At 37.1% G+C, this 13,740-nt stretch overlaps 1 protein-coding gene across 4 annotated transcripts in view; it reads right to left on the reverse strand.

Annotated features, from left to right (window-relative positions):
• Positions 1–940: 940 nt before the first annotated feature.
• LSM14A (LSM14A mRNA processing body assembly factor) overlaps positions 941–13,740 on the reverse strand; it is a 48,925-nt gene continuing 36,125 nt past the window's right edge. Inside the window, exons 5-11 of one of the 4 annotated variants that reach the window (XM_058709256.1) lie at positions 12,744–12,920; positions 12,394–12,459; positions 9,748–9,930; positions 9,472–9,643; positions 7,868–8,099; positions 2,613–2,671; positions 941–1,678 (exon numbers count right to left, since the gene is read on the reverse strand). In XM_058709256.1, the coding sequence (XP_058565239.1) occupies positions 2,648–2,671; positions 7,868–8,099; positions 9,472–9,643; positions 9,748–9,930; positions 12,394–12,459; positions 12,744–12,920 (854 nt within the window). In that variant the 3' untranslated portion in view covers positions 941–1,678; positions 2,613–2,647. The remainder of the gene's footprint in view (positions 1,679–2,612; positions 2,672–7,867; positions 8,100–9,471; positions 9,644–9,747; positions 9,931–12,393; positions 12,460–12,743; positions 12,921–13,740) is intronic. The other 3 variants (XM_058709258.1, XM_058709255.1, XM_058709257.1) reach the window with 3 other exon arrangements.

Here is a 13,740-nt window from a genome sequence, read left to right on the forward strand (position 1 = left end):
AAATGTGTTCAATATCATGATTTGTGGGTCCTCCAAAAGGTTTTGTTGTTAACATGCAAGCAAACAGTATTAAGCAATATTACCTAAACTATGGCTGGCAAGAACTGGACCTCAGTAATGAAACCAAATTACAAAACATTTCCGTGTAGCTATACAAAAGATATAAAATTAAAATTAAAAATATCAACCATCTTTAAATATTCCAATTCTCCTACAGTGCAGTTTTCCACATCTTTATCACTATTGAATACTTCAAGGACAAAGTTAACAAAAATCAAAATAGATAAAAATATTTAAATCTTTGGATCCCTTTATTCTATGGCCTTCATAAAAACGCAAAAATGGCCAGATTTTTCCCCCACTATAGCTTAAAATATCAAAAAGATTTACTAGTGATTTATAATTAGCAATGAACTCTATTACTGAGTCATTTGTGGGCCACAGGCCCAAGGACCAGTGTTAGGATATCTTATAGGTTGCCAAAATAATATCTAACACTCTGAATCCTCTTGAAATATAATGGAATGAATCAAGGTATTACAACAAAATTCCAGGCATATCTGGAAGAACAGGTTAATTGATGCCCAGTTTTATTGTCTTAAAAAAGGGGAGGGTGCTTATTTGAAAATACAGCTAAGTACATTCTTATCTATGATTATTTACATTCATTTACTGAAAATATTTATTATTTGGACAAATCCTGTGATATGCCATTTGTTATAAAATGAAGTTCTTACAATGAGTATGAGTAATTTATCCTTTTCAGGTAATGGAAGAAATGTATCAAATCCTCATTTGTGTTCCAAACATTAAAAAAAAAAAAAAAAAAAAAAAAAAAAAAAAATCAAAATCAGAAATCTCAAGCCTGGAACTATGAAAAAAGACCCACCACCCATAGCTCTGCTCCTCAGCACATCAACTTCTGCAAGGACACAGTATGTTTGCTGACTTTAAAATGTTTATTCTTTAAAAAATTAGTTGCTTTTTATACAGCTATACAAAGTTCTTAATGTTTCTTTGGCAATGGAATATAATGGAATTTTACAACTATATAAAAAAGTTACCTTTGCCTAAGAAACAGTATTTACTGTGTTTACATAGTTGACTGACAAAATTCTCTACCATCCAGCACCCTAATTAATTGACGAAATAAGCTACCTCAAAAGGGATATTACAGGATTTCCAAAAAGAAAGAAACAAAGAGAGAAAGATACACACACACACACACACACACACACACACAACCTTCTGTGGCTCAAAACACAGTATCACGGCCCTATCTGCAGGCAACTTACAATCATTGCCAAATACAATTTAGTGATAAGAAAAATCCTTTCAGTGATGAAAAAATACTTATAAGTCCCATTGAAGTACTGTTGTAGTTTAACTATACATAAGAAATTACTTAACCTTCTGCTATTCCAAATATATTTAATGCTCATTTTTTAAGATGAGCCTTCCCGCCCCCCCCTCCCCCCCAAAGTAACTGCATTGGATCTTTGAAATTAAGCAGAAAAAAACACACAAACAAACACCCAGTGCTGGTGACAAATATACAGCGGATTCACCTCTTCCTTCTTCTCAAAGACCGGAACCAATTCTCAGGACCATGAAGAGCTAGAAATTCACCTACTTTCAAAGACTTGTCTGTAGACTATGCAGCAACTTTGTTGTCTTTCTAAAAAGGAAAAAAAAAATTAGCTCAAGTTTCACATGATTGGTTTATTAGTATTTCTTTCTAATTTACTTAAGTATACTTCCCATTACTTTTAAATATACCCTCCTTTTCCTTTCACGTATAAATCTTTTCACTAATTTCCGGAAAACATTTTATAACTTCCACACACCCAGCAGTAGCTCGTTATTTGTTAACTGCATTTTCCAGTTAGTGGAGGTTAAAGCAGTCATGGTGTGGGCTGGTTCCAGCAAGAAGGCCCCCTAAGATATAGGCATACCTTACTATCTTTGTTTGCATCCTAATTATTTTTAAACACAATGATAGAACTTAAACTTTCAACACAGTTAGCCAAGGTCATCCAATATAACTGACAACATACTCTGGAAAAAGATTAATAAAATCCCTAAGTCTCTGATGTCCTTACTAAGCAATAAAATATCCAGACAGTAAAATAACATTTCTCTCCAAAGTTTCATGCAAGGAGAAAGCAATGATTTAGAAATTCATTTTAAAACGATAACTTTTAAATTTCAAATAAGTTCTGCAAATCAGCAAGCTGACAGGGTAATTTTTAAAAAGTAACCATGGAAAAAACAAAAATGTCAGAGAGTCTCTAGCTTCCTAGTGAGACGAATCCTAATCTAAAGTCTTGTATATAACATCAGAGCCAGGGGCCTGTTTTCCTCAGGACTAGTTGTTACCACATACCTGATTTTAACTGCTGATTTTCATCCTGTTAGAAATACACTATTTCCTATGTTAAAGATTTAACTTTATCTGTGTATACGGCACCAAACCATTTGTACAACGTCATTAAACTGGAATACAAATGGCATGGTGTAAACTGGTACAGAAAGAAATAAACTGAAGATAATCCCACCCCACTGTCCCCCACCAAAGCCAACCTTCACATGCCCCCATTTTTTTTTTTTACCTTTCAGAAAGCTGTACGATCAATCCAGACCTATTTTAGGGTCCAAAAGCTGTGGTTTTCTGAAAGGTAAAAAAAAAAAAGCAAGAGAGAGAGAGAGAGAGAGAGAGAGGGAGAGAGAGAAGGGAAGAGGAGGGGGATACAGAGAAATGGAGGGAGGGAGGGGAGAAAACAAAAGGGGGGAAGGGAGAGAGAGTACCATGCTGAGTCATTTTGGTTACCTCTTTGTCTCTGGACCCTATCTGAAAAAACAGACTCAAACGGAAAGTAATCTGTCTTACCTGCCATAGTGGCTTAACCATCTTAGAAGCAGCATATAAAATAAGAGCAGACTATACTCTTATTACACCCAACCTGATCTCCTTGCCCTCCACCCCCACAAAGCATCAAAGGACCAAGCTCAGCACAAGTTTATGTTTCTAACATTATCCTTGAGGAAAACTGGGCTAGAAGTCAATGAGAGGAAGTTTTGGCTTTATTAGCTTGTATCTATATCAAGAGAGTTAACCTTGGGGCGCCTGGGTAGCTCAGTCCGTTAAGCGACTGACTTCAGCTCAGGTCATGATCTTACAGTTTGTGAGTTCGAGCCCCGTGTCGGGCTCTGTGCTGACAGCTCGGAGCCTGGAGCCAGCTTCAGATTCTGTGTCTCCCTCTCTCTCTGCCCCTCTCCAACTTGTGCTCTGTCTCTCAAAAATAAACATTAAAAACATAAAAAAAAAAAAAAAGAAAAGAAAAAAGTTACCCTCTCTGGGTCCTTGGTTTCCTAACTATCTATTGGGGGTAGGGTGAGAGAGAGCCTACAGTTCAGCTGATACTTTAAAGGAGTTCTAAAAATCTACAATTCTGCTTTGCCCATGTTTTCATTAAACAACCACTTGCTTATGTACACCTCAAAACTAATGATTCATGCCAATAGAGCACAAAGAACAAAGCCAACCCATTACATAAAGGCTGCTGCAAATGCCACTGACATCCATTTATGAGAAGTATTAGATGTTGTTTTAGAAACAGGTTTAATCCTTGAAAGTAAATCTCCTTTATGTAATAGTGATCACTATTTCTGCCAGGTGATATGATTTAGAAGGCATAGAATGCAGAGAAGGTCACTGCTCTAGTGGCAGACATAAGGGTCATGCAACTTTGGAATGGGCAATCAAGGGCTAGCCACACTGATGGATCTTCTGCCTTACTGAAGGCTGAAATAGTGTATTCCTAATCAGCATGCTGAGCATTTACTTCAAACCCACTATGGTTCCATGTTCATTGGTGGAAATGAAAGTAAAATACATATTCACTAATTGCCAAGAGACTCCCATCTAGCTGGCGATGCAGAACAAAACACATGAAATATGGAAAATGAGTGTTAAAATGTGTGCCAATGAAAGCAGATACCACAAGAGGTCAGAAAAGGAAGCAATCTGTGGAGGAAGGAAGAGAAGTTTCCGAAGACAGAGCATACCTTGGACAAGACTGTGAAGGGTGTGAAAGGGACCCCTTGACTTTCAGCTGTGTCTATCTCTACATTGGACTAAAACACAAGAAGGCTAGGACTGCATCTGTTTTGCTCACACTAACATCCAGGCTAGTGCATGGCATATATGAATTCAATGTATTTGGTCAAGGAATGAGGTCAGTGTTGGCAAGGACAGTGTATACAAGTGATGACCACGAGTCAAACTGCTTGAACCAGACAGCTTAAAGGGTAATGAAAAATGGGGCTGGATACATTAGCAGGATCCTCAAAGAGTACGAAGAGCAGGCAGTACAAGGTCACATTTGAACCTTCTTGTCATCAGGGCAATACCTAGGGTCCGGTCAATCTATCACCCCTTGAAACACTCAAGCAGAGGCTGGACTATTTGTCAAGGATACACTAATGTGGATAAAGACTCATGCAGATAACTTCTACAGTGCATTCTAATTCTGCAATGTATGTGACGGGGATTTAACTGAAGGCTCAAAGTGACCAAAGAGTGAGACAGAGCTTCAAAAAATGTTTGTATTCATAAATGTATGTACTGTGCACCCAGCAGTTAATCAACAGTTTATGGATGACTGTTCAGATAAAGGGAAATAATAGTTCAATCTTACAGACAACATGACAGCTCTTTTTTCAAATATCTGCAAAATTATTAAGACAATTATGTATATTCTGTACTTTTACAAGGGTAGAGTTAAACTAATAGGGTGAGGATACAGGGGAAAAAAATCTTCACTCACATTGTGAAATTGAAACAATTAAGACCATTCCTGAGGTAGGATGGATGCTCTTAGAAAAAGTAAGCTGCCAGCTCCCTAACAGGGATACTTCAGGACTCATGGCTTGGCCAAGAGCTCAGACCTCTCAAATGTTTTCCAACTTTGAAACTTTAATGATCTTTAGAAGGTGTACAGGAGATAAAACTGTGTTAACTCTATTTCCACAATGTGAAAACTGAGGGCCTGAAAGGTTTGACGACTCAACTGAGGTCACACTAGCAACAATCACTAAAATCCTCATTGGGATCCAAGTTTAATTTAAATGTACTTTTTCTCAAACCAAGCTGACTCAATGTGGTCTTCAACAAGAAGGTGTCATAGGTTCTTCAGCAGGTAATGACATGCCTGAAGTGAGGTAAAGAAGAGACTGAATGTCTGAAGACCAATCAGTGAGTTGCTATGGTAGCTGGCAGGGACATCTCACAGGAATAAATGTGGTAATGCGGACACGGGCTATACTGCCTGGGAGATGAAAAGAGTGACACACCATTAGCCAATGCAGACACTGGGAGGAGGCTGTGCGGAGACGGTGGAAAGGCTAGAAGATGATAAGGTCATTTGAGGAAGGTTAAGTTTAAGTTGGTCACAGGACATAAAGCACATAAAGACAGAGAAATGCAGGTAGAAGCACAGAAGGTCCTAGGTGAAAAACCAATTAAAAGCGATGAATCAACACGTTTACAAAGGAGAGGAGGAAAGAAAGGGGAAGGTAGAGGAAAAAGAAAGAAGGGAGAGGAAGCAGGAGCCTAAACATGAGCACAAATGCTTACAAGGAGCAAACTGAACATTCTGGGCAGAAGGAATGGGTGAAAAGGTTCTGAGATAGTTGTAAGTTTGGCACTGAACAAGAGCAAGAAGGTCCACATATCTGCAGCAGAGTGAATAAAGAAATGGTGAGTCCCACTGGCAAAAAAGACCAGAGCCAGTATAAGACTTATGACCTGAAGAAGCAGTCAGATCATGAAGTGCCTGGCTGTGGTGAGGAACACATGTTATTATTATTTTCTAAAGATTTTATTAAATAATATTTTATTTTTAAGTAATAGCTGCACTTGGGGTGCCTGGGTGGCTCAGTCGGTTAAGCGTCTGACTTCAGCTCAGGTCATGATCTCCCGGTTCGTGAGTTCGAGCTTCACGTCAGGCCGTGTGCTGCCAGATCAGAGCCTGGAGCCTGCTTCAGATTCTGTGTCTCCTTCTCTCTGCCCCTCCCCCGCTCATGCTCTGTCTGTCTCTCTCTCTCTGTCTCTTTCTCAAAAAATAAACATTAAAACAATTTTTTTTTTACATTGTATTCCATTTTAAAATGAAAACTTGCCTCAATGCTTATAATCTTTTCTGAGTAAGATATTGAAAAGCAAAAAAAAAAAAAAAAAAAAAAATTGTTTTTAAAGATTAAAACAAAAAGAAAAAAGTAATATCTACACTCAATGTAGGGCTTAAATTCACAACCCCGAGGTCAAGACTCATACTCCACTGACTGACCAGCCAGGTGCCCTGGAATATGTGTTATTTTTTAAAAAGAAAAAAACAAAACAAAAAGACCCCAAATAACAGTATTTAAAAAAAAAAAAAAAAACTAGGAAGAAAGTTTCTAAGTTGGATCAGTGGTTGTCAGTGTCAAATACTGCAGAGGAGTTCAGGGCAAATATTTGTGAAAAGGCTACTGACCTCTATAAGCAAAAGGTCACTGGCAAGAACCTTAATAGTGACAAGCAAAAGGCATTCTGTAACTCCTAAGACACAGTCTCCCCAGCCAGAACGGCAACTTCCCAAGTTATAAGTCCTGTAGCTGTACCAGGTCACCAGTGCTGGATAGCCTGAGCTAATGAACTGAGGCTAATTTTCAGCAGTCTTGGCTGGATGATACAGTATCAGAGGTGTCAAAGTTAACAGACCAGACCCAAAAGCCACTAACACTGATCCTTCAAGAAGGATCTCAACAATGTCCAGTTCAAATAATGGACAGTGAACCTCCTGCCAGTAGGTCTTTTTGTTTCCAGCTGCCCTGTGCAACTCTTAGATCTCTTTATACGGTGATTTTGATCCCTTCTGTGATTATATAAAGTTCCTCTCTACTAAACCTAAAAATCAATAAACTAGGAAGTGACACTGACTTAATTGACAGACTCCTTTAAATAAATTAATTATATATATAAACAATACTATACAGAGCTATATAGTTTTCTAGCAGCAGTTTGCAAATACCAACATATCACAGTATTTTCAAGACCAAGGTAAAATAAGAAAACCAGGGAAAACATAGTTGAATTTTCCACAAAACTAAATTAAGGGTACTGACTCAGAAACAAACTTACAAGGCTTGAGACCCTGAAGCATCGCTTACTAGCTGACCTTGGACAAGGTATTTACTATCTCAATACCTATTTCTTCATCTGTAAAATGGCGATAAGAATAGTACTATCTTACAGAGTTCATGTGAGGTTTAAGCGAGTTAATACACAAAAAACATTTAGAACAATGCCCAGTACATGCAAAATTCTATATAAATGTTGGCTGCTATGAATGCTTTCCACTCTGGAGTATGTGCTTCCTAGACTCTTTTGGTGTTAAAACACACTCCATAATATGAAATAAAGGTGATATTATACAATCTTTTTTTGGTATAATTTCTTTAGCAATCCCCCATGCCTCCAAAAAAAACAAAAAAAATCCTAAGCCTATCTCTAATACATTTTTTATTTTTGGGGGAAATTTTACTATCCATGAAATCTAAAACCATGGTTCTATAATAAAAAAGACCCCTCCACCCCAATCTCATTTCTATCTTTCGCTTCCTCCAAATGGAAACAGTTAAAAAAAACTTGGGACTCATTAGCCAAGAAATTACTGCTCCTTATAATTATATAAACAACCTCATCCCCCACTGAAGAGTCAAAATGGAAGTTATACAATGTCTTAAAAATATTCACCCAATATAAAGTAAAAACATTCCAAATTTCATAAAACTGCCTGCCAACCCCAAAGCAGACAATACTTACTCTGTATTCAAAATCTGCAAACTCCCTGCCCCCACGACCTCCTCTGAATCCACCACGAAATCCTCGAGGGGTAGTGAAGGTACCACCTCTGCCACCACCACGTCCCCGGCCACCACGGAAACCAAGACCTCCTCTGCCTCTGTAACCGCCACGACCACGGTTTGGACGAAGTGGGATTCCAAATGTTTCGGCATTTAATCTTCTTTCCTCAGCCCAGGTTGGTCTCCGTTCTCTGTTATAAGAATAAACTCTACTGTATCAGGTTGTAAGAACATTTTCCGGCAAAACTATGTGACACTAATTCCCAAATTACAGATAAGTAATTCCTAAAGATCAAATAAAAATAAGCACCTTATCTGCGCTGACAGTGTGGAGCCTGCTTGGGATTCTGTCTCCTCTCTCTGCCCCTCCCCTGTGCACTCTCAAAAATAAACATTAAAAAAATAAAAAATGAAAAACCAAGCACCTTATCTAAGTCATCACAAGCCATCCATGGCAAAATGTCCTCATGATATTCTCTTAAATTTCATGTGCAAATATGACCAGTATTAGTTTTTTTCAAATACAGTATATAAAACAAACATGGTAATAGCCCCCAATATAATGGGAATTCAAATATAGGATTGGCAACTGACTCCACTCTCCCTTTGGCCCAATGTAAGAGAGGGCAAAGCCAGGAAAGGGGACTCTGTCTCAGGAAGCTGGAAGAAGGAAGCTAAGTCCCCGAGTTCCTAGTATGTTCCCGGCCCAGTCCCTGGACCTGGTGTCTGAAGCAAGTGTTTAAATTGCTACTGCTGCAGGGGTGCCTGGGTGGCTCAGTCAGTTAAGTGTCCAACTCTTGGCGTCAGCTCAGGTCATGATCTCATGGTTCGTGGGATCAAGCCCTGCATCAGGCTCTGCTCCGACAGTGTGGAACCTGCTTGGGATTCTCTCTCCCTCTCTCTGTCCCTCCTCTGCTCATGCTCGCTCTCTGTCTCACTCTCAAAATAAATAAATAAACAACAAAAAAAATTAAATTGCTACTGCTGCTGTAGTAAATTGCTCCAGCCCAGACAATCAGGACTTTGATCACAACATCTCCATCCGTGTTTACACTGAAGTAGACAACTGCCACCAGGTGGCACCAAACTATAGTCAGGAGAATGAAAATGTGGCTTGGGTAGCAGAAACTCTGGAACTCGTGATGCTGGATCTTTCAATTAACCTGACAATTTTCTGGATCCACATTTGCTGTGATATGACAAAGTTTTACTGTATCAACAAACTTCAAAGTAACATTAGTGCTTTTGGCCCTGGCTTCATTTGAACCACACTGAAGAGGAGTAAAATAAAAGGTCTTACTTAGATGTCAGATGTTAGCTTTTGGTTTAATTACCAATTTTCAAATGTGAATGCATCCCTAAACAAAAGTATATGGTTATTTCTTCTTCACAAGGAGTAATATCACTGAAAATTTTAGTATGGATTATTTTCTTCCAGTAAAATAAAACATTAAAAAATTATAGTCATTAGATATCTTTAAGTATTCATTAAAGTTTGTGAATTTCTAAGAAATCATTTCATATTTCAAGCTAAGAATATAAGAGCAGCTTAAAAGACTGTACCTATTATCATCACAAGAAATATTATCAAAGAAGGATTTGGTTTTATCATAGTAGCAATTAGGTCCAAGTGGATCTTCTTCATCTGCATTTCCTTCACTGTTTTGGGTATCAACTCCTGAGTCTCCTTTATCTTCACCATTTACAGGCTTTTCCTGCTTCTCAAGTTTATCTTCTAATGAAAAGCAAGCACATACCAGAAAGTCAAGACTTCTATTAAACATCCATGATTCACAAGTCAAATCAGAACATTTTCTGAATAGAAAAACGAAAACTCACCTTTCAATTTAAGTTTATTATGAAACTCTCTGTCAATTTCCTCCTTGTTAAATTGTGCATTCGCACTTTCAAAGTCAAAGTCTTTCTCAAACTTCATTGGACCATCTCGTCGGATACCAAATCGTCCCCTGCCACCTCGATGACCTCCACGTCCTCTTCTTGGAGCTGAAGGAGCACCTGGAACTAGGTCAATAAAGAAAGAATAAGCTGGTTTAGGACAGAAACTATTATTGTAGTCAACAACAAAAATGCTTACAAGTCTCTATACACATCACTGTACTTGTAGTTTTTATATATAAAAAAAAGGAGTTTCACTAACACTTAATATATAGTAGGCTGAGAACCATGCACATGAAATTTATTTTTATGGGGTCCACACTCATATATGTTATTTACAGAGTGTACAACCAAACAATTTTGGAGGCTCCTGTACCAAATTACTCTAATACTCTTTGAGGGAGGGGCTTTGCTCTGCTTATAGTTTTAATTCCTACAATGTATAGCCAAACGTATAGTGAATTCTCAAAATTTAGGAAGTCTTCTATGAAAGGATCATAAGAATCAACATTTAGAATGAGAAAAATAAATGAACACTAATAAACACAAATTGCAAGGCAGGAGGTATTCTTTCCACATCACAGATCACAAAAGAAGCACCAGGTCTCAACCACTCCAACCACTTCCTCTTTCACCTTTCTTTTCTCCCTCTAAATGTCTTCATATTATTCAAGTCTTCTAGCACCTATTCTTTCTCTATTATGATAACAGGATTTATGAGATATGATAATGAAATACCAAAGTAGCATAAATGACAGTGAAAAGTTGAGAACCCAAATATACAACACAAGAGGAAAAGTTAAGAAAAAACAAAAGAGGAATATGGAGCAGTGACTGATGTGAGTTAACAGCAACAACACAAAGCAGTATGAATTCAATGATTATAATTATGTGAAATGTTTAATACTGACAAAGATCAGAAAGTGGCTGCACAGTAATAGGTTTGTGATCAGTGTTTGCTGAAGTTTGGCAAATTGCCCATGTTTGAGAAAACAAACCACAAAAAGCCACAGCGGCATATCCAGACACTTAGATCTAGATAAGCAGGATGTTTAAAACATTCAACAACTTCACTATTAAAAACACTTTGGCCACAAGCCAGGAAGTTAAGTATAGCACAATCTTTCCGTGTTAAAAAAAGTTGAAGTGTAGTCTGTTTGTAAAACCATGAGAAAAACAATCTGAAAGAATATTCACTGTTCTGTTCATGAACCTTTGAGGGATGAATATAAGGGCAGTAAAAGGTCCTTTTATTTATTACTTTATATGATTTTTAAATGATGGGTAGTATGGCAATTATCTTCTTTTTTTCTTTTATTTAGATTTATTTATTTATTTTTGAGAGAGAGAGAAACACATGAGTGGGGGAGGGACAGAGCAAGAATCCCAAGCAGACCCTGCACTGTCAGTGCAGAGCCCAGAGCCCGACGCAGGTCTCAAACTCACAAACTATGAATTTATGACCTGACCCGAAGTTGCACCGTGGCATTTATCTTATTTTGAGAGAGAAGTTCTCTCTCTTTCAAGATAAAAAAAAAAGCGAAATGTAGTAAATCAAACCAAAACTTCTGTATTCTATGGCACATAGCACATACAAAAATACATACAGCAACGTACAAGAGAAATACAGTATACGTTTTCTGAAGTGAAAAATCACTTTCTTATTATTACCTAAACAAGGTGGTTAAAACCTGCCTTTTATTTTTTAATTTGGACATTTAAAATAATACTTTATCCTCTAATAATATATTTGAAAGTATTAATAAAATGAATGAATCTGGGGATAAATGTTATAGATTACAAAACAGAAGAGTACAATCATATGAAGTCAAAAATCATTTAAGAAAATTAAAATTCTTCAACAATTATAGAAAAAAGGCTCAGGGGTTAAATAATTATATTAAGAAAGCCTCAAACCTTCAAGGTACAGATAATTTTACTCCTAACAGCATAGAAAACATTGAAAATAATTTTATAATGCTAATGTGAAACTGACACAAAAATGTAAAAAAAGAATACAAAAGTACAAATGAGGAAACCATACAACAATTTAAGTATACAAATCTTACTGACAGATAAAGTCAATATACTTTAAGCCTACCATCCAGTAGAGTTTATTCCAGAAATATAATGGTCATTAAAAAAAACCCAACAACTTGTAATTTAAAACAATTAGACACAAAAAAATTGAAAATATAGTACCGAGCAGTCCTATATGCTCATTACCTAGTCTCCCATCTAATGGTAAAATCTTATTTAACTATTTTACTTTACAAAAACCAGGAAACTGACCCTGGCACAATATAATTATAATACCAATCTCACTCCGATTTCAACAGTTTTTTGTGCATACTCGCTTTTTGGTGTATCTTTATGTATAATTCTATAACATTCTGCTACATGCATACATCTGCACAACTAGTGCCCTAATCAAGATTAAGAAATGTTTTGTTTCCCCAATAAAACTCCCCAGTGCTACTCCTTCATAGTCGCCAACTCCAGGCTTTCATTCTTTAAAAGTAATTATGCATCAAATGTTCCTTCTAACTGAACAGCACAGACTATGGCTTTCAGAATAAAGTAACTTACCGATTTGTCTCTTGCTATCATTTCTGAGTTGCTCATTTTCTGGTCTTGAAACTTTGTGTACTTCAGCTACAAAAGATATACAAAGTCACAAATCAGCTCAGTACGCAAAATCAAACACTTCTGTAAAGTTCAAAAATGGGGAAAACAAAGAAACCCAAAACAAAAAGCAAAAAATCCATACCCCCACCACCATCACTACTTTGAGTCAAATTTGAAAGACTGAACATCTATCAAGTTCAGTTTAAACCTTCTAGGATCATTTGTATAAAGTAAATCTTTTTAATGAAAAATAAGGTGAATGGAAAATGTGGATCAGTCAATTAATGAATAGTAAATAGCTAAAGTTCTACCTCGCCTGTGCTCTTGATTCTCTATTGCTTTTTGGCTGGTAGATGGTAAAGGCCTGGTTGATACAGGGCTCCTCCTCCCAACAGGTGCTGGAGCAGGTAAGTGGGCCGAGGCGGTCTGTACTGCTTGTTCCATGGTTGGGCTTTTTCTCAAAGGGTCTAACTGAGGGCTTGAACGACCTAAAACGTAACCAAAAGATAAGAAACTACCCTATCCTCTGGGGATTTCAAAATAATCTAGACCCTCAACAAAAATGTCTACAGTTTTATTTCTACCAATTTAAATCTTTAGCACAAATTTGAATTCACCTACTTATTAGACCAGAGTTTAAACCTGGTTATCTTTAGTGGGCTGGTCACTAGGCTAGTAAAGAAACATTGAAAAAACAAAACAAAACAAAAAAACAAAACCACCCAACGACCAACCAACCAACCTTTGGAACTTTATTTGTATTTTAACTGGTGGAATAAGATTTAAGTAAGTTTTTAAAAAAGTGCTGCCTGGGCAAGATTTCTGAAGAATACTATCAAAGATCATGTTGTAGGCAGTCAGATGCAGGCTTTCCCCAGTAATGACAGCCACAAGATTAGACTGACACCTCAGCCATTATTTCCAAAGGCTCTAACCTAAGGTTTTATATCTCCATTACAATCCATTATAAAGGAAGTAAAGGATTAGAAAATTAGACAGGTGAAGTCCTCTAATACCTTAGGTAAATTATACATCAATACTCAGGCCAGCAACAGATACAACCTTCAGATAATTACACAGCAGCTGTATTCATTTCTGGCCATTTGAAACATCTCTTGGAAGTTTTTGTTTAATATGGGTTTTATACTTACAACTTCCATTTTTCCTTTTATGAGGTCAGAGTCTGGTCACAGTATGAACAGAAGACTGTAACATCAGATGCTCCCATCATGCTTTTTGTCCCTATAATGTTTTCTATAAATCTCTGCTCCAGGTGCCCTCATATCCCATGATATTGCACCAAAATGT

Source organism: Neofelis nebulosa, chromosome 17, assembly GCF_028018385.1.
Source record: "Neofelis nebulosa isolate mNeoNeb1 chromosome 17, mNeoNeb1.pri, whole genome shotgun sequence".
In the NCBI taxonomy this organism is placed as follows: Eukaryota; Metazoa; Chordata; class Mammalia; order Carnivora; family Felidae; genus Neofelis; species Neofelis nebulosa.